The sequence below is a fragment of the Protopterus annectens genome, chromosome 1.part1 (assembly GCF_019279795.1).
Source record: "Protopterus annectens isolate FY-2018-M chromosome 1.part1, PAN1.0, whole genome shotgun sequence".
In the NCBI taxonomy this organism is placed as follows: Eukaryota; Metazoa; Chordata; order Ceratodontiformes; family Protopteridae; genus Protopterus; species Protopterus annectens.
Window position 1 is genome coordinate 1,062,419,230 of NC_056726.1, and position 19,797 is coordinate 1,062,439,026.

The 19,797-nt window shown below is 37.8% G+C and overlaps 1 protein-coding gene across 3 annotated transcripts in view; it reads left to right on the forward strand.

Annotated features, from left to right (window-relative positions):
• LOC122808938 overlaps nt 1-19,797 on the forward strand; it is a 636,015-nt gene that overhangs the window by 509,996 nt on the left and 106,222 nt on the right. For all 3 annotated transcript variants that reach the window (XM_044080096.1, XM_044080086.1, XM_044080104.1), the window contains exon 7: nt 3,118-3,170. In XM_044080096.1, the coding sequence (XP_043936031.1) occupies nt 3,118-3,170 (53 nt within the window). The remainder of the gene's footprint in view (nt 1-3,117; nt 3,171-19,797) is intronic.

Genomic DNA, 19,797 nt, shown 5'->3' on the forward strand with positions numbered 1-19,797 from the left:
AACACAAGGAATAGATCTCTCGATGGAAGCACTGCATCCTAGCTCATAAGTCTTCTCGAATTAAAAAAAACAAAAACACCGCATATTATCAATATTATATAACCTTAGACATCAGCATGTGATAAAGTCCATAGAAATATTGGATTTATATAGTGTATATTATTTCTCAACTTATTTTTCAGTACACAGATCACTTAGTAGAGTAAAATACTTCTCAGCTATGTTTTAAAATAACTGAATATTTACACACTCGTGAAAAGATGTAGAGTGAAACATTATTATAGCATTGAATATGACAGCTGATGCAAAATGTTGTATTAGTAGCTATCCTAGGTAATACCGTTGTTTGGAAAGCTCAGTTGAAATAATAGAATGCTGTGTTTATTCAGTTACTGACAACAGGATAGTTGATGCTGTTAAATTCTGAAGCAGCATCTAATGCATTTAAGAATCGAAAAGCTTTGCGCTGAATATTTAAAAGCATGAATTAGAACTTACATGCAAAAAGTGTAAGTTTAAAAAAATGTATTAATGCTTGAATATTTCTGGTTTTAGTTTTAGTATTAATTATAAAAAACAACATTCTTATTTGAATTAAAGTTAAGTGATGAATGTTTTTTTAAGAAAGTTAATTGATTAATTGATATTTGATCATATGATCAGTATAAAAGGAAAGGTTTGTTTGGCGGGAAGTTTTTAAGGTCTGAAGAAGCTTTGGTGAAAGCGCTTACCTGTGTACATAATAAAAGAACCATTATATTTTTACAACGCAGACTGGATTATTTTATTGGGCTGACTGGTTGTCTCTCACTGGTTATTGTTTTTGGATTTATTACATTTTTTTGTCAAGACAGCGGAGAGATATTTGCTTCGGTGGGTGTGTTTGTTTTAACTGTTACGCTTGTACTATATACATATATATATATATATATATATATATATATATACATATATATATATATATATAGTTAATGACTTTTTAAAGTTTTATGAATTAAGGTGGCAGATGAGGACTAGTGCTGCCGAATACCCAAGCCTTAATTGTAACATTTCCATCAGCCCTATACTTAGACTAAGGGCTGAAGGATATATGTGAATAATATGCAGTTCATAATATATTTATATTTATTTTTATATATATAATATAATTTACAATGACATATTTTCTGTGAGTTTACATATATGTTTTTAACAGATTATGTATTTTATATATTATACATTTTATGTATTTCCAGGTATGTATTCATTGTATTGGTGTTTTAGAGACTACACCTTTAAGCTGATTGCTAATTAACATTTTTGTAAGCAAGATTGCTATATAAGTTGGGCCAGCCACTGTTCATTTGTAATTGTCTTATTCTAATGAAGTTCTTTATTCCAAAAAAACGAAAGCGCTCAATAAATATTGGTTCGTGGATCCTGGCTTGCTTCTTCTAATACTGGTTATATTTTAGTTTAGCCCATAACTTTTTTGAATATAACAACTGCATCTATCAGCAAATGCAATGTACAGCAATGTGTATGCCAATTTGGTAATGGGTTTATTTGAATTAGTTTCTTTATAAGTTAGAGTTTTTTAATAAGAATGTTGTTTTTTATAATGGATTTATTGATGATTCATTTTTTTTTATGTAAGGGCAGTGCATGGTTAATGAATTGTTCTCTTCAGGAAAACCGCTTTGGTTTACAATTTGATGGTGTACAAAAAGGCATTTCTGTTGTTTTTTTAGATTTGGAATTAAATATTATAGCTAATACGATTATTACAAAGATTCACAAAAAAATTTGATGATGGTACTCATTTTCTAGGTAGTAACAGCTGCCACCCCCCCCCATATTTTAAAGGCTTTGCCTTATAATAAGTTACTCAGAATAAACAGGCTGTGTAATGACATTCAGTCTCTCAAGGAAGAGATTTTACATTCTTGTAGAGCCTTTAAACAAAGGGGATATAGTAATGAATTAATTATTAATTCTCTGAATAAATTGTTCTGCTTGAGAAGGGATACCACTAGTGTGGTGAATGTTCCAGAATATATGAAGTATGTGAATAGATATAGGAGTCATGCAGGGAATATTAGTGATTAAAAGGTATATTTTGTCACTTCTTATAATATTTATAGTAGTGAGTTAGTAAAAATCTTAAGATACTACTGGCCATTCTTACATAAGGGGAAGTCTGGGGTTAAGAATTTACCCGACTCCTTTACTGTCCCCTATAAGAGAGCCAAAAATATGAAAGACATGGTTGTTCATAATTTGTTCTCTATGACTACTGATATTTTAACTATTCCTCTACAAAATCCTGGCACATTTCCCTGTGGTAAATGCTCTATTTGTATTCATGTGGTCAGGACTTTTGATAAAATAAATGACATTTCTTTTCAGCCTAGTGCTATTTTCTCCTGTGTGTCCAAAGGAGTGGTTTATTGTCTCTCATGCCCTTGTGGTTTCTCCTATGTAGGAGAAACCAAAAGAATGTTTAAAATCAGAGTACAAGAGCATGTTAGAGACATTAAGAATCAAACTTTGGATAGCTCTGTGGCATCACATTGTCATGCAGTACACTTGGGGTCTTGTACTAGTTTAAAAGTATATATTTTTGAACAAGTTCTGGTGAAGGATAATGTTGCACTTAAAAATAAACTGTTATATAAAGAAGCAGTCTGTATCTTAGAGTTTGGCACTTTGGTGCCTCATGGTTTAATCAAAGAACTTGAGTGGAAGGGTTTTCTGCATTGTGTTAATTATTAGTTTGTGTTTAATTGTTGCATTTAATTGATTAATGATGTGAAATTTGTTATTTAAATGTAGTTTGTACAACTGTGATGTTAACTCTGTGAAAGGCTTGTTAGCCAAGGTGCTGGAGTATTAAATATTTTTGGATTTAATGCTTCTGCAGTTGGTGTTTTTCACACTCCCTGTATTTTTTTTATTATTTTTTTAATTTTTGTTTGTTGTTTAGTAGGTTTCTTGTTTAAGCTGTAGCTGAGTTAAAGCACATGATCTATTAATTAATAAGGTGATGAGGCACACATCTTAAAATAAGGTACTCTATATTATGTATAAGTGCTTCTTTCTAAAACCTGAGCTAATTCTCATGGACTTTGTTTTTAGAGCTCCAGTGAAGGATCACACCAGTTTGCAGACTCCAAGAGACAACAACCTCTGTGAGTTATTAATATTAATCTTTAAGAGTCTTGTGGTCTTTAAAAAAATGTATCATGAAGTGTTAAAAAGTGAAATATTTATGTAATTTGTACTTACCATGCAACATTTTACTACAAATGTGTTTGAAGATTTTTTGTGAACCATTTAGGCTCTGAACAATATAACTATGCCTGTGAAATTCATGAACTTTGCAAATTCCTCATTACAGTGACCAGAGAATCTCTAGCACCAGAACCCTAACTGCCATGACAATTTCATCTCACACTATTCTTTTCCAAAACTTCTCAAAATTCTCATGTCTGTAGTTCAAAATACACCACAGTGAATAAATTATATTTGCAATGAGAAGCTGTGGAGCGATCATCCCTTCTTTAAATTGTATAACAACCCCTGCCAGCCTGCTTTTGGGGTCTAATGCATCCCTACAATATTAACGAATCAATGTCTTGGATATACGTCTAAAACTCTTTTCTACCTAATTGAAAATCACATTGAAGTTGTACAATTGTCCTGACCTATTTTTCATCCTAAAATTAATGTCATATTAGGCTTATCCCCATTCTAACTTACCAACAAAGACATACCTCTGGGTAATGTCTCAGTAATGAGTTTTTTTTTTATTTTTTTTATTAAGATTTAAACAAATGAAAACTTAATAATGCTTAATTTGAGTAAAAATATAAATCAAAAAGTGTAAAAAAAAAAAAAATGATTTCAAAAAACACAACAAAACAACTATGTGCATGAATGTATACTAAACAATGAGGATTGCAGAAAATTTCATTTTTTAGCAAATTATTACACATAGAAAGCCCAAATTATTTATTTAATTATTCTTGAGGGCTGTTCCACATGTTATATGAAGAAGTGATTCTGGTGGTTCTTGTCCAGATGGTAATAATTTCCAACTGACAACTTTCTGATGGAATGTTGATGAATTCATTAAAAGAGAGATTAGATTATTTTTCCAATTTCTTGTTATAACCTTTCCTGAAATTGATAACATGCTGCATAAATGTGGATATTTTAATCTTGGAACACATTCAGGTATTGAGAAGTTAAGTAAAATTAAGGATAAACATTAATTCAGTTATGTGTGGCGTGAAGAAAGATCCATGAATACATTTCCAGGAAAATAATCTCCATTTGAGTGAAGAGGCAGTTTGTTTTGATGACAATAAAATTAACTTTTTGTCATTTTCATTTGGAGAATTATTATTAATGAAGCTAAAATAATTCCAGTAGCTATCTCTATTATATTCTACTTCTTTTTAATTACTTTATATGATTTCAATAGAAGGCCTTTCTCAATTGTATTCTGTTGCATCCAAAAAGATAAGAAATCAATTAATTTAGGAACAGAATTTTCAGTAATGACTTCTTCATACCTAGTAGCAACAAAAATACTGCTTGCCTTATATGAGGCTAATTATTTACTATACAGTCTGAACCCCTATTGAATATTTAGTCTTTCATCCAGTCGTGCAGATGATATAACAATGTCACTGAATCTAATGCTTCCTCTAAGGTAAGACTAAGCCTGATATTAGCAGATGATATAACATTGTCACTGAATCTAATGCTTCCTCTAAGGTAAGACTAAGCCTGATATTAGCAGATGCTGTAACAATGTCACTGAATCTAATGATTCTAAGGTAAGACTAAGCCTGATATTAGCAGATACTATAACAATGTCACTGAATCTAATGATTCCTCTAAGGTAAGACTAAGCCTGATATGAGCAGATACTATTACAATGTCACTAATTCTACTGCTTCCTCTAAGGTAAAACTAAGCCTGATATGAGCAGGTGCTGTAACAATGTCACTGAGTCTAACACTTCCTCTAAGGTAAAACTAAGCCTGATATTAGCAGATGATATAACAATGTCACTGAATCTAATGCTTCCTCTAAGGTAAGACTAAGCCTGATATTAGCAGATGCTGTAACAATGTCACTGAATCTAACACTTCCTCTAAGGAAAGACTAAGCCTGATATTAGCAGATGCTATAACAATGTCACTGAATCTAACACTTGCTCTAAGGTAAGACTAAGCCTGATATTAGCAGATGCTGTAACAATGTCACTGAATCTAATGCTTTCTCTAAAGTAAGACTAAGCCTGATTTTAGCAGATAATAAAATAATGTCACTGAGTCTAATGCTTCCTCTAAGGTAAAACTAAGCTTGATATTAGCAGGTCCTATAACAATATCATTGAATCTAATGCTTCCTCTAAGGTAAGACTAAGCCTGACATTAGCAGATACTATAACAATATCATTGAATCTAATGCTTCCTTTAAGGTAAGACTAAGCCTGACATTAGCAGATACTATAACAATATCATTGAATCTAATGCTTCCTTTAAGGTAAGACTAAGCCTGACATTAGCAGATACTATAACAATATCATTGAATCTAATGCTTCCTCTAAGGTAAGACTAAGCCTGATATTAGCAGATGCTGTAACAATGTCACTGAATCTAATGCTTCCTCTAAGGTAAGACTAAGCCTGACATTAACATATACTATAACAATGTCACTGAGTATAATGCTTCCTATAAGGTAAGACTAAGCTTGATATTAGCAGAGACAATATCACTGAATCTAATGCTTCCTCTAAGGTAAGACTAAGCCTGATATTAGCAGATACTATAACAATATAATTGAATCTAATGCTTCCAATAAGGTAAGACTAAGCCTGACATTAGCAGATACTATAACAATATAATTGAATCTAATGCTTCCTCTAAGGTAAGACTAAGCCTGATATTAGCAGATGCTGTAACAATGTCACTGAATCTAATGCTTCCTCTAAGGTAAGACTAAGCCTGACATTAACAGATACTATAACAATGTCACTGACACTAATGTTTCCTCTAAGGTAAGACTAAGCTTGAAATTAGCAGACACAATATCACTGAATCTAATGCTTCCTCTAAGGTAAAACTAAGCCTGATATTAGCAGATACTATAACAATATCACTGAATCTAATGCTTCCTCTAAGGTAAGACTAAGCCTGATATTAGCAGATACTATAACAATATCACTGAATCTAATGCTTCCTCTAAGGTAAGACTAAGCCTGACATTAGCAGATACTATAACAATATAATTGAATCTAATGCTTCCTCTAAGGTAAGACTAAGCTTGATATTAACAAATTCTATAACACTGTCACTGAATCTAACGCTTCCTCTAAGTTAAGACTAAGCTTGATATTATTCCACATAAGCTACCACTGATCACTCATCTATAGCACCTTGCACTGCAACATGGTAACCCAATGATACATATCTAGTTGTAGGTGCATCAAGTTTTCCTCTGTCTATCCAAATCAAGGTGCCATGAAAAAATGTCAAAATATCTCTCCACCCTCCAAGAAAGACAGACCTAGTTAGAAGTGGCAATGGCAAAAATACATATTTAAGTATTTTGTTTTTAAACATTTTTTATTAATCACAGTCTTAATACCAAGTACAAGTTAAAAGCAAATTAAACACTCATAAACAACAAACAACATTGTGTGCCCATGCCACAAAATCAAGAAATTACACAATATTTCCTTAAAGTGAAATAAAGCATTACTCCAGAACAGTAAACGTTGGCAGAAACAAAATGTTAAAGACCTCTATCCCAGCACCACGAGAATATTGACCATTAACACATCATTTCATCTACTCCAGGGTTTAAGTTGTATCCCCTTGAACTTTTGGCATAACAATGCACATCTTTAGATACATTCCCTGAGATTCTCTTCTAGTGTCAGAAAATGATCACAGCCGCAACATAAGGCAGTTTCTGTAACCCCCCCCCCCCAAACATACAAACACACTCTCCATTTCACACCCCTCTACTGGTACTTCTGAAAAACAGTAGCTCATCTTTGAAAGTCCAGGATCATTGCTTTAGCCACAAGTGAGTCACTAAATGCATTCTCTTCCATAAGATTGAATAAGTCACATGACCAAAGGAAATGTATGACCCTCCTTCTTGACATCTCCAGAATTTGTGGCTTCACCATAATCTTTTTGCTACGGGATCAGGGTATAAATTCCTAGCTTCACCACAATCTTTTTGTAATGGCATCACGGTAGATCCCTGGCTTCACCACAATATTTTTGTTATGGCATCAGGGGATAGATCCCAAATGGTCATCTTTTAATTTTTTTAAAGCTAGGGGCAGTGGGCTCTCTTAATTTACAGTTAAGGCATAAAGTCTCTGCCTAGTTTGTCATAGAAAAACACCTCCTGAGCAATCTACTCTTCTTGCCTAAAATCACCTATGAATACTTTCAAACCCTGTATATTAGTAATGTGGCAGCAATGGGATATAAGTCTTTTATAAACCATCATTTGCCCTGGGGCAAAATGCCCATGACCCACCTAGAGTTGACAAGTTGGACCCAAGGCTTTCTATATTCACATACTACCACATTAAATTCCCATCGTCAGGAATACATTTACAATCATTAAAAGAGAGCGGATTAAAACCTGAAAGAAAGTAGGGGGTCTTTAGAATAGAAACTCATTTTCTCCTAACCAATACCAAAATATAGTTGATCCCTCAGTTTTGAATTATACATTTATTTACTTATTACTTATGTACATTTATTTATTTATTTATTTATTTATTTATTTATTTATTTATGCACCAAAAAAAGTCCAATTGAACCCTTTTCAGTGGAGGCCTGGGGTGAAAGCTCCAGCAACATAAATTAAAGAAAACAACTTACAGAAATTGTAATACTTACATTTTGTCAAGGCCGAATAACAATAAACTGTTACTATGAAAAATACAAATTAATAAGATCATTAATAGAAACTGAATGACAAGAGCTATGAGTCGGACATAAAAAGTGTAGTGTATATTGAATGAAATAAGCACTAGGTAGAAATGACATAAACAAATGATAAAAAATGATTATTGGAAGATTAGAGGGAACATTAGTGATAATATAGACTGAAGTAAGAGATGGAATTAGTGTGAGAGGCGTGGACAGTAAAAGAAGAGAAAAACGAAAGGGAAGATGAGAGCAGTTATGAAGTATAAGGAAAACGTTCAGAATTAATAGGAGAACAGAAGGATAGAAGGCAATGAATGGATGCAGTTATAGGCACAGAAAAACTGAGAAGGAAGGATGTGGCCCGGCTCGACAGGGTTAAGAATTAATAAGAGAGGAGAAGGATAGAAGGCAATAAATGGATGCAGTTATAGGCACAGAAAAACTGAGAAGGGAGGATGTGGCCCTGCTCGACAGGGTTAAGAATTAATAAGAGAGGAGAAGGATAGAAGGCAATAAATGGATGCAGTTATAGGTACAGAAAAACTGAGAAGGAAGGATGTGGCTCTACTCGACAGGGTTAAGAATTAATAAGAGAACAGAAGGACAGAAGTCAATAAATGGATGCAGTTATAGGCACAGAAAAACTGAGACGAAGGAAGGATGTGGCCCTGCTCGACAGGGTTAAGAATTAATAAGAGAACAGAAGGATAAAGGCAATAAACGGATACAGTTATAGGCACAGAAAAACTGAGAAGAAGGAAGGATGTGGCTCTGCTCGACAGGGTTAAGAATTAATAAGAGAACAGAAGGATAGAAGGCAATAAACGGATGCAGTTATAGGCACAGAAAAACTGAGAAGAAGGAAGGATGTGGCCCTGCTCGACAGGGTTAAGAATTAATAAGAGAACAGAAGGATAGAAGGCAATAAACGGATGCAGTTATAGGTACAGAAAAACTGAGAAGGAAGGATGTGGCTCTACTCGACAGGGTTAAGAATTAATAAGAGAGGAGAAGGATAGAAGGCAATAAATGGATGCAGTTATAGGCACAGAAAAACTGAGAAGAAGGAAGGATGTGGCTCTGCTCGACAGGGTTAAGAATTAATAAGAGAGCAGAAGCATACAAGGCAATAAATGGATGCAGTTATAGGCACAGAAAAACTGAGAAGGAAGGATGTGGCCCTGCTCGACAGGGTTAAGAATTAATAAGAGAACAGAAGGATAGAAGGCAATAAATGGATGCAGTTATAGGCACAGAAAAACTGAGAAGGAAGGATGTGGCCCTGCTCAACAGGGTTAAGAATTAATAAGAGAACAGAAGGATAGAAGGCAATAAATGGATGCAGTTATAGGCACAGAAAAACTGAGAAGAAGGAAGGATGTGGCTCTGCTCGACGGGGTTAAGAATTAATAAGAGAACAGAAGGGTAGAAGGCAATAAACGGATGCAGTTATAGGCACAGAAAAACTGAGAAGAAGGAAGGATGTGGCCCTGCTCGACAGGGTTAAGAATTAATAAGAGAACAGAAGGATAGAAGGCAATAAATGGATGCAGTTATAGGCACAGAAAAACTGAGAAGAAGGAAGGATGTGGCTCTGCTCGACAGGGTTAAGAATTAATAAGAGAACAGAAGGATAGAAGGCAATAAATGGATGCAGTTATAGGCACAGAAAAACTGAGAAGAAGGAAGGATGTGGCTCTGCTCGACAGGGTTAAGAATTAATAAGAGAGGAGAAGGATAGAAGGCAATAAATGGATGCAGTTATAGGTAGAGAAAAACTGAGAAGAAGGAAGGATGTGGCTCTGCTCGACTGTGTTAAGAAATAATAAGAGAACAGAAGGATAGAAGGCAATAAATGGATGCAGTTATAGGCACAGAAAAACTGAGAAGAAGGAAGGATGTGGCCCTGCTCGACAGGGTTAAGAATTAATAAGAGATCAGAAGGATAGAAGGCAATAAATGGATGCAGTTATAGGCACAGAAAAACTGAGAAGAAGGAAGGATGTGGCTCTGCTCGACAGGGTTAAGAATTAATAAGAGAACAGAAGGATAAAGGCAATAAATGGATGCAGTTATAGGCACAGAAAAACTGAGAAGAATGAAGGATGTGGCTCTGCTAGACGGGGTTAAGAATTAATAAGAGAACAGAAGGATAGAAGGCAATAAATGGATGCAGTTATAGGTACAGAAAAACTGAGAAGAAGGAAGGATGTGGCCCTGCTCGACAGGGTTAAGAATTAATAAGAGAACAGAAGGATAGAAGGCAATAAATGGATGCAGTTATAGGTACAGAAAAACTGAGAAGAAGGAAGGATGTGGCCCTGCTCGACAGGGTTAAGAATTAATAAGAGAACAGAAGGATAGAAGGCAATAAATGGATGCAGTTATAGGCACAGAAAAACTGAGAAGAAGGAAGGATGTGGCCCTGCTCGACAGGGTTAAGAATTAATAAGAAAGCAGAAGGCAATAAATGGATGCAGTTATAGGTACAGAAAAACTGAGAAGGAGGAAGGATGTGGCTCTGCTCGACAGGGTTAATTAAATTAAGCGAAGAAAGCAGGCAATGGATGCAGTTATAGGTACAGAAAAACTGAGAAGGAGGAAGGATGTGGCTCTGCTCGACAGGGTTAAGAATTAATAAGAGAACAGAAGGATAGAAGGCAATAAATGGATGCAGTTATAGGCACAGAAAAACTGAGAAGAAGGAAGGATGTGGCCCTGCTCGACAGGGTTAAGAATTAATAAGAGAACAGAAGGATAGAAGGCAATAAATGGATGCAGTTATAGGTACAGAAAAACTGAGAAGGAAGGAAGGATGTGGCTCTGCTCGACAGGGTTAAGAATTAATAAGAGAGGAGAAGGGTAGAAGGCAATAAATGGATGCAGTTATAGGCACAGAAAAACTGAGAAGAAGGAAGGATGTGGCTCTGCTCGACAGGGTTAAGAATTAATAAGAGAGGAGAAGGATAGAAGGCAATAAATGGATGCAGTTATAGGCACAGAAAAACTGAGAAGAAGGAAGGATGTGGCCCTGCTCGACAGGGTTAAGAATTAATAAGAGAACAGAAGGATAGAAGGCAATAAATGGATGCAGTTATAGGTACAGAAAAACTGAGAAGGAAGGAAGGATGTGGCTCTGCTCGACAGGGTTAAGAATTAATAAGAGAGGAGAAGGGTAGAAGGCAATAAATGGATGCAGTTATAGGCACAGAAAAACTGAGAAGAAGGAAGGATGTAGCTCTGCTCGACAGGGTTAAGAATTAATAAGAGAGGAGAAGGATAGAAGGCAATAAATGGATGCAGTTATAGGCACAGAAAAACTGAGAAGAAGGAAGGATGTGGCCCTGCTCGACAGGGTTAAGAATTAATAAGAGAACAGAAGGATAGAAGGCAATAAATGGATGCAGTTATAGGGAAGGCAATAAATGGATGCAGTTATAGCTCTGCTCGACAGGGTTAAGAATTAGAAGGATAGAAGGCAATAAATGGATGCAGTTATAGGCACAGAAAAACTGAGAAGAAGGAAGGATGTGGCTCTGCTTGACAGGGTTAAGAATTAATAAGAGAACAGAAGGATAGAAGGCAATAAATGGATGCAGTTATAGGTACAGAAAAACTGAGAAGGAAGGAAGGGTGTGGCTCTGCTCGACAGGGTTAAGAATTAATAAGAGAGCAGAAGGATAGAAGGCAATAAATGGATGCAGTTATAGGCACAGAAAAACTGAGAAGAAGGAAGGATGTGGCCCTGCTCGACAGGGTTAAGAATTAATAAGAGAGGAGAAGGATAGAAGGCAATAAATGGATGCAGTTATAGGTACAGAAAAACTAAGAAGGAAGGATGTAGTTTGCTACAGATCCACCACCATGCCCCAAGATTCTCACTACACCTTTCTAAACATACTGGAAAATATTAAGATACAACCAAACACCCTAATACTGGGTGATTTCAACTACCCTGCCGTTAACTGGGAAAACTACTTGGGTACCAACTCTTTTTCCCAACGGTTCTTGGAATTCATAATTTCCAATGCCCTGGATCAACTAATCCATTGCCCCACCAGGGGCTCCAATATCCTAGTCCTGGCCATTCCCAACATGGGAGATAGATGCTCCACACCAGTGGTCACCCCCTCATTGGTCAGGTCTGACCATTAGCAAATCACCCTTGACATCCACATCCCACCCTCACCCCCCCCAGTAAGGAAACGCCCTTAAAAAACTTCTCCAAAGCCAACTTCATGCTACTGAAGTCAGAAGTGACAAACTTCACGACACCCATGCAGACAGAATCTGAAAGTTCGACTGCAGAATCCTATACTAAGGCACTGTATGAGCACATGCACTCGTGCATGAATCGTGCCATCCCAAATAGAACCAAGATGCTCTTCTCCAAAAAAAGGAAGCCAATCTGGCGGTCCCCTGCTATAAACAAACTATACAACATAAGGAAGAAACTGTTGCAGAAAAGAGGAAAATCCCAGGATGCAAAAAACTCCCTCACCAGCCTCAGTAAGAAGCTGAGATCTCTCATAAAATCCTCAAAAGCTAGTTACAAAAATAAAATTGCCAAAGATTCCAAAGACAACCTCAAGGCATTTTATAGTTATGTCAAGAATCTAAATGGCAAAGATCAGATCTGCTCTGAGCTACAACAGAATGGCATTAAATATACTGATCCCAAGGATATTGCCAATATCCTTGAAGATTGATTTAGTGCCAACTTCACCCCCCCTCACCCCCAAAAGGGCCCATCTCAATACCAAAAGATTGCCAAATTCCGGTAATCACAGCCACACAGGTGGAAACCACACTCTCCAAAGCTAAGAATACAGCATCCATGGGACCAGATGACATCCCAGGCTGTGTACTACATGAACTACAAAATGAACTGGCACCTCACCTAAGTGTCATGTTTAATCATAGCCTCGCCTCAGGCTTCGTGCCCACAGCTACAGTTATCCCACTCCACAAAGGGGGATCCGCCTTGGATCCCGGGAACTACCGTCCCATCAGTCTGACAAGCCTGCTGCAAGGGCATGGAATGCATTATCATGGAACTTAAAGACATTGGCAACCTTCAAACACTGGACCTCACCCAGTTTGGGTTTGTGAAGGGCTGATCTTGTCTCCTGAATCTGATTGACTTCTTCAAATCAGTCTTCAGAGCTGTGGACGAGGGTAAGGTGGTCCACACAGCCTATCTGAACCTCGCCAAGGCCTTCAACACCATCCCCCACTCTGGAATCATAGATAAACTTAATAAGCTAGGCATAAATCCCTACGTTACTCGATGGGTTACCAACTGGCTTACTGACAGAACCCAGACTGTAAAATTAGCCGACTCCAAAGCCAGCTCCAGACAAGTGACAAGTGGAGTACCTCAGGGTTCAGTCCTGGGACCACTCTTGTTTGGAATCTACTTCTCTGAAGTACAGGCCAACACTAAGAGACTCTGGCTAACAAAGTCTGCAGATTACTGCAAACTGGGAGCCATTATTGAATCCCCAAATGATGTGGATATTCTACAAAAGGGCCTTACAGAAACAGATGCCTGGTGCCAGAGCAATGGGCTCAAGCTTAATGCCAAGAAATGTATAGTTATCCCCTTTGGAAAAAACATGTACCCATGAATTGCCACATAGGTGGCAGTACACTAAACATTGAAAGTGTGATGAGAGACTTAGGGACACAGGTGGACAGTGGTCTCACTTTCGATAACCACATCGCCACAACAGTCAGGAAATCCTTCTATGTGGCACACCTCATCACTAAGGGCTTTTCATCCAGAAAAAAGGAGGTCATTGTCCCACTGTACTAATCCCTCATTAGACCCATTATAGAGTATAATGCCTCATTTAGTATGTACTTCACAAGACATCTGCAACAGCTGGAAAGGCCACAGAAATACCTCACTAAAAGAATCACAGGCCTAAAGCAGATGCCATATGCTGACCATCTAAAAAAACTCCAGCTATACTCTGTGGCATATCGTCTACTCAGAGGCGATCTCTGCTTAACATACAAGGCCATGTCATACCCTGAGCTGTTGGATATGCTCCACTTAAAGAAATCCCAATCCCTCAGAGCCACATGCTCCAGGGATCGAAACCTTGTCATCACTATGAACAAAACATGCTGGAGGGATAGGTTCCTGACCCAGAGACTCCTCATACTCTGGAATAGACTGCCCATATAAGTCAAGCAGAGCTCCTCATTGGCCCTCTTCAAAAGGAACCTTGATGATGGGATGGGAGATAGGAAATTCACACCGGGGATCATGTCAGTCGCCCTGCTAGACAGGGGTCCAGTGTAGTAAATATTGTGGGAAGAAATATCCAGGAATTGTTATGGTTAGGATTGTATAGGCCCTAGGGCTGATAGCCTAGTACCAACCTATGAACCTATGTGGCTCTGCTCGACAGGGTTAAGAATTAATAAGAGAACAGAAGGATAGAAGGCAATAAATGGATGCAGTTATAGGTACAGAAAAACTGAGAAGGAAGGAAGGATGTGGCTCTGCTCGACAGGGTTAAGAATTAATAAGAGAGGAGAAGGATAGAAGGCAATAAATGCATGCAGTTATAGGTAGAGAAAAACTGAGAAGAAGGAAGGATGTGGCTCTGCTCGACTGTGTTAAGAAATAATAAGAGCACAGAAGGATAAAGGCAATAAATGGATGCAGTTATAGGTACACAAAAACTGAGAAGGAAGGATGTGGCCCTACTCGACAGGGTTAAGAATTAATAAGAGAGGAGAAGGCTAGAAGTCAATAAATGGATGCAGTTATAGGTACAGAAAAACTGAGAAGGAGGAAGGATGTGGCTCTGCTTGACAGGGTTAAGAATTAATAAGAGAACAGAAGGATAGAAGGCAATAAATGGATGCAGTTATAGGCACAGAAAAACTGAGAAGAAGGAAGGATGTGGCCCTGCTCGACAGGGTTAAGAATTAATAAGAGAACAGAAGGATAGAAGGCAATAAATGGATGCAGTTATAGGCACAGAAAAACTGAGAAAGAAGGAAGGATGTGGCTCTGCTCGACAGGGTTAAGAATTAATAAGAGAACAGAAGGATAGAAGGCAATAAATGGATGCAGTTATAGGTGCAGAAAAATTGAGAAGAAGGAAGGATGTGGCCCTGCTTGACAAGGTTAAGAATTAATAAGAGAACAGAAGGATAAAGGCAATAAATGGATGCAGTTATAGGTACAGAAAAACTGAGAAGAAGGAATGATGTGGCTTTGCTCAACAGGGTTAAGAATTAATAACAGAACAGAAGGATAAAGGCAATAAATGGATGCAGTTATAGGTACAGAAAAACTGAGAAGAAGGAAGGATGTGGCGTTGCTCGGCAGGGTTAAGAATTAATAAGAGAACAGAAGGATAGAAGGCAATAAATGGATGCAGTTATAGGCACAGAAAAACTGAGCCGAAGGAAAGATGTGGCTCTGCTCGACAGGGTTAAGAATTAATAAGAGAACAGAAGGACAGAAGGCAGTAAATGGATGCAGTTATAGGTACAGAAAAACTGAGAGGAAGGAAGGATGTGGCTCTGCTCGACTGGGTTAAGAATTAATAAGAGAACAGAAGGATAAAAGCAGTAAATGGATGCAGATATAGGTACAGAAAAACTGAGACAAAGGAAGGAAGTGGCTCTGCTCGACAGGGTTAAGAATTAATAAGAGATCAGAAGGATAGAAGTCAATAAATGGATGCAGTTATAGGCACAGAAAAACTGAGCCGAAGGAAAGATGTGGCTCTGCTCGACAGGGTTAAGAATTAATAAGAGAACAGAAGGATAGAAGGCAGTAAATGGATGCAGTTATAGGTACAGAAAAACTGAGAGGAAGGAAGGATGTGGCTCTGCTCGACTGGGTTAAGAATTAATAAGAGAACAGAAGGGTAGAAGGCAATAAATGGATGCAGTTATAGGTACAGAAAAACTGAGAAGAAGGAAGGATGTGGCTCTGCTCGAAAAATAAGAGAGCAGAGGGATAGAAGTCAATAAATGGATGCAGTTATAGGTACAGAAAAACTGAGAAGGAAGGATGTGGCGCTGCTCAACAGGCGCACAGGAAATTAACTTTCTTGGGTGGTGTAAGCCAGGGAACCTTGTTGGCTAGGCTTACTTTGGCCCTTGGGCCAATAGCCTAGTCCCTACCTTTGATCCTATGAACCTATGTATAAAAGTGTATGCGAATGAAAGATGTAACAGAGTGATGACAAAATAGATTAACAGAAAGCAAATGTAGCCTTTGGGAGAGGAACGGGAACAGAGCCATGAATAGTGTAGATGATTTTTAGGTGAAGTTTGAAATTAATAGTGGGTGTTATTTGTCTACTACAAATGGGTAGGGAATTCCAGATATTAGATACATATGCTGAGTATAAAGAGTTGGCAAATGAATTCTCTAATTTTTTAATAATAAAAAGAATTCCATCTAAGTAATAGAGCTCTAAGAGATGTCTATTCTGCAATGAACTCAAGGATGGATATTTTTCAGAAAAGTTAAGTATGTTATGTGCAAGTTTGAGCTGAGAGAAAATGAGGTTGCTTGGTAGTTCAAGCCAGTTAAATTTTTTGAGGGCCAGGCAGTGGAGAGTTTGATTAGGAAATGTATTTGCAAACTTAGCAATTTTATTATAAGATTCATCTTTTTATTTGAGAGACATGAGCAGAGCAGGTAACAGCTGCAGTTTATGAGCACGTTCAGTTAGAATGATACCGTATAAATAAGTCTCAATTTTTGGTGGCTCTTTAGCTGCATTTTGAATGTGTTTGTTGATTTTAAGTCGATAATCAAGAACAATATTTAATAGTTTTGTTTTGGAGGTTAGGTCTACCTGAATATTTTGAGAGAAGTAGATTCAGAAGTTGAACTTTCTATATATGTAAGTCTTGGGGGTAAAAAGCATTAGCTTACGTTTGCTGGTATTTAAAGGCAGACCAGAGCCTGAGAGCTAAGTCTCATTTGAAGTAAAATATTCTTGTCTGGGTAATATCAATGCTGAGCAGATGAGAGCAGTGTTGTTTGCATATTGAATGGGTTTAGCATATGATATGGCAGAGCTAAGGGTATTTATGCACATACTAACTATCAGAGGACCAATTCATTATCCCAGATTCTGTCCCATAAATCTGGTCCCTTCTAAATCTGACCATTAAAAATTAGCCTTTTAAGAAACCTAGCCTAATGCCATGGTATTTGAAATCCTTTCTGCATTGAGAATCCTTTACTTAGGGAAATATAATAGCATAGTCACTGGCATTGCCCATAACAAATGTGGATTACATGTTGCATGTATAAAATGAACCAAATCCATGATCTGGTATAATATCTGTAGGTTTGGTAGACCCAACCCACCTTTCTTGAACTGAAACATTAATTTCTTTCTTGTCAACCTCTGCAAACATTTATCCTATATAAAATCAGCAATATCGGTTTGAGGCTTACTGGTCAATTTGTTCCACACAGAGGTGGAATATGCCTTTCAGTGAATGGATACTTGGCTGACCATGATGCAGGACTCGTGTACCTGTCAAAGGTTGCTCTTATCATTAGTGGTTTAACTACCATCTTGATATATTGCACTTTTTTTCTCTTCTAAACAACGATAGATAAACTATACTGCGATAAAGTGTGATAACATTATTCATTAATTGGAAGGCCCTTTAACATAAAATGCAGAGTCCCTGTAATCACAACTATGCAGATAAAAGCTGCACTCTCTAAAGCTAAAAACACAGCATCCATTGGACTGGACAACATCCCAGGCTGCGTTTTATATGAACTTCAGAATTAACTGGTTCCCCACTTAAGTACCATGTTCAATAATAGCCTCGCATCAGGCTTTGTGCCCATTGAATGGCGCACAGAAACAGTTATCCCACTCCACAAAGGGGGAGCCACCACTGATCCTGGGAACTATCAACCTATTAGCCTGACGAGCCTGGTCTGTAAGGCCATGGAACATATCATCATGGAACTCATTAACAAAGAGATTGGTAACCTCCAAACTCTGGATCCCTCCCAGTTCGGGTTTGTGAAAGGCAGATCATGCCTCCTGAACCTGATCGACTTCTTTAAGGCAGTCACCAAAGCCATGGACGAGAGTAAGGCGGTTCACACAGCCTATCTTGACCTCGCCAAGGCTTTCAACACCATCCTCCATTCTGGAATTATAGCTAAACGCACTAAACTAGGTATAAATCTCTATGTCACAAGATGGGTTGCCAACTGGCTCACTGACGGAACCCACACTGTAAAAGTTGCAGACTCCAAATCTGACCTCAAAGCAGTGATAAGTGGAGTACCACAGGGTTCCATCCTGGGACCTCTCCTGTTTGGTATCTACTTATCTGAAGTACAGGCTAACACAGAAGGCCTCTGGCTAATGAACTTCGCAGATGACTGCAAACAAGGAGCCATAGTCAAGTCCCCAAATGATGTGGACATCCTACAGAAGGGCCTCGCTGAGACAGATGCCTGGTGTCAGAGCCGTAGCCTCAAGCTCAATGCCAAAAAGTGCAGTGTCATCTCCTTTAGTAAAAACTCTGTACCCATGAACTACCACATAGGCAGCAATCTACTTAACACAGAATGTGTGATGAGACCTTGGGACCCAGGTGGACAGTAGTCTCTCCTTTGATAGTCACATCACCAAAGTAGTCAGGAAGTCCTTCTATGTGGCACACCTCATCATAAAGGGGTTCTCATCCAGGAAAAAAAAGAGGTAATTGTTCCTCTCTACTCGACACTCATTAGACCCATTATAGAGTACAACACCCCTTTTGGAATGTACCTCACAAGACATCTGCAGCAGCTGAAAAGGCCACAGAAGTACCTCACAAAGAGGATTACTGGCCTCAAACAAATGCCCTACACTGACCATCTCAAAAAACTCCAGCTTTACTCCATAGTGTATCACCTACTCCAAGGTGATCTAAGCCTAACATATAAAGCTATATCAAACCCAGAGCTGTTGGACATGCTGCACTTAAAGAAATCCCAGTCCCTCTGAGCTACACGCTCTAGGGACCTAAATCTTGTCACCACAATAAACAGGACATGCTGGAGGGATAGATTCCTGTCCCAGAGACTTCCCATACAGGCACCCATCCATGTCAAGCAAAGTTCTTCATTAGCACTCTTCAAGAAAAATCTTGATGAGTGGATGGGAAATAGGAAATACACCCCACGGATCACTTCTGTGTCTCTACTCGACAGTGGCACAGGAAAATATCTTTCTTGGGTGGCGTAAGCCAGGGAACCTCGTTGGCTAGGCTTACATAGGCCCTTGGGCCAATAGCCTAGTATCTACCTATGAACCTATGAACCATTTTTGTTAAAGGCACAATCAGAAATTCTTCTATTTATCAACACATTAGCTATGTATAGGCTTTTAGCCATAGCAATTTGACCAGTTTGTTAGGAAAAGAACATTTTGTCTAACAGAATAGTCAAACAATACTAGCCAAGCAAACTATCCTTTATAAGCATGCATCTGCCATTTGCCCAAGATAGTAATGCTCTTTTAGTCTTGAAGAATAGCCGGAACAAACTTAAAAGGATGATTAGCTATAGAGCATGCCAAACTGATTGAAGTAGGCATTTTGTTTTACAGATATTCACAGCAATCTTATGCTGTAAGCCAGGATCATAATTATTTTTTCACCATTTTGCCTTGTTGCAACCAGAATAACAAAAAAAAAAAGTTTTAATCAAGTGAGCAAGTTACTCTATAAAAGTACTCATGGAACATTCAGTTCAAAGAAAACAGATCCCTTGCTTCACATTATAAAGGTATGAGAATTAATTAATGCATATTTACGTGGTCAG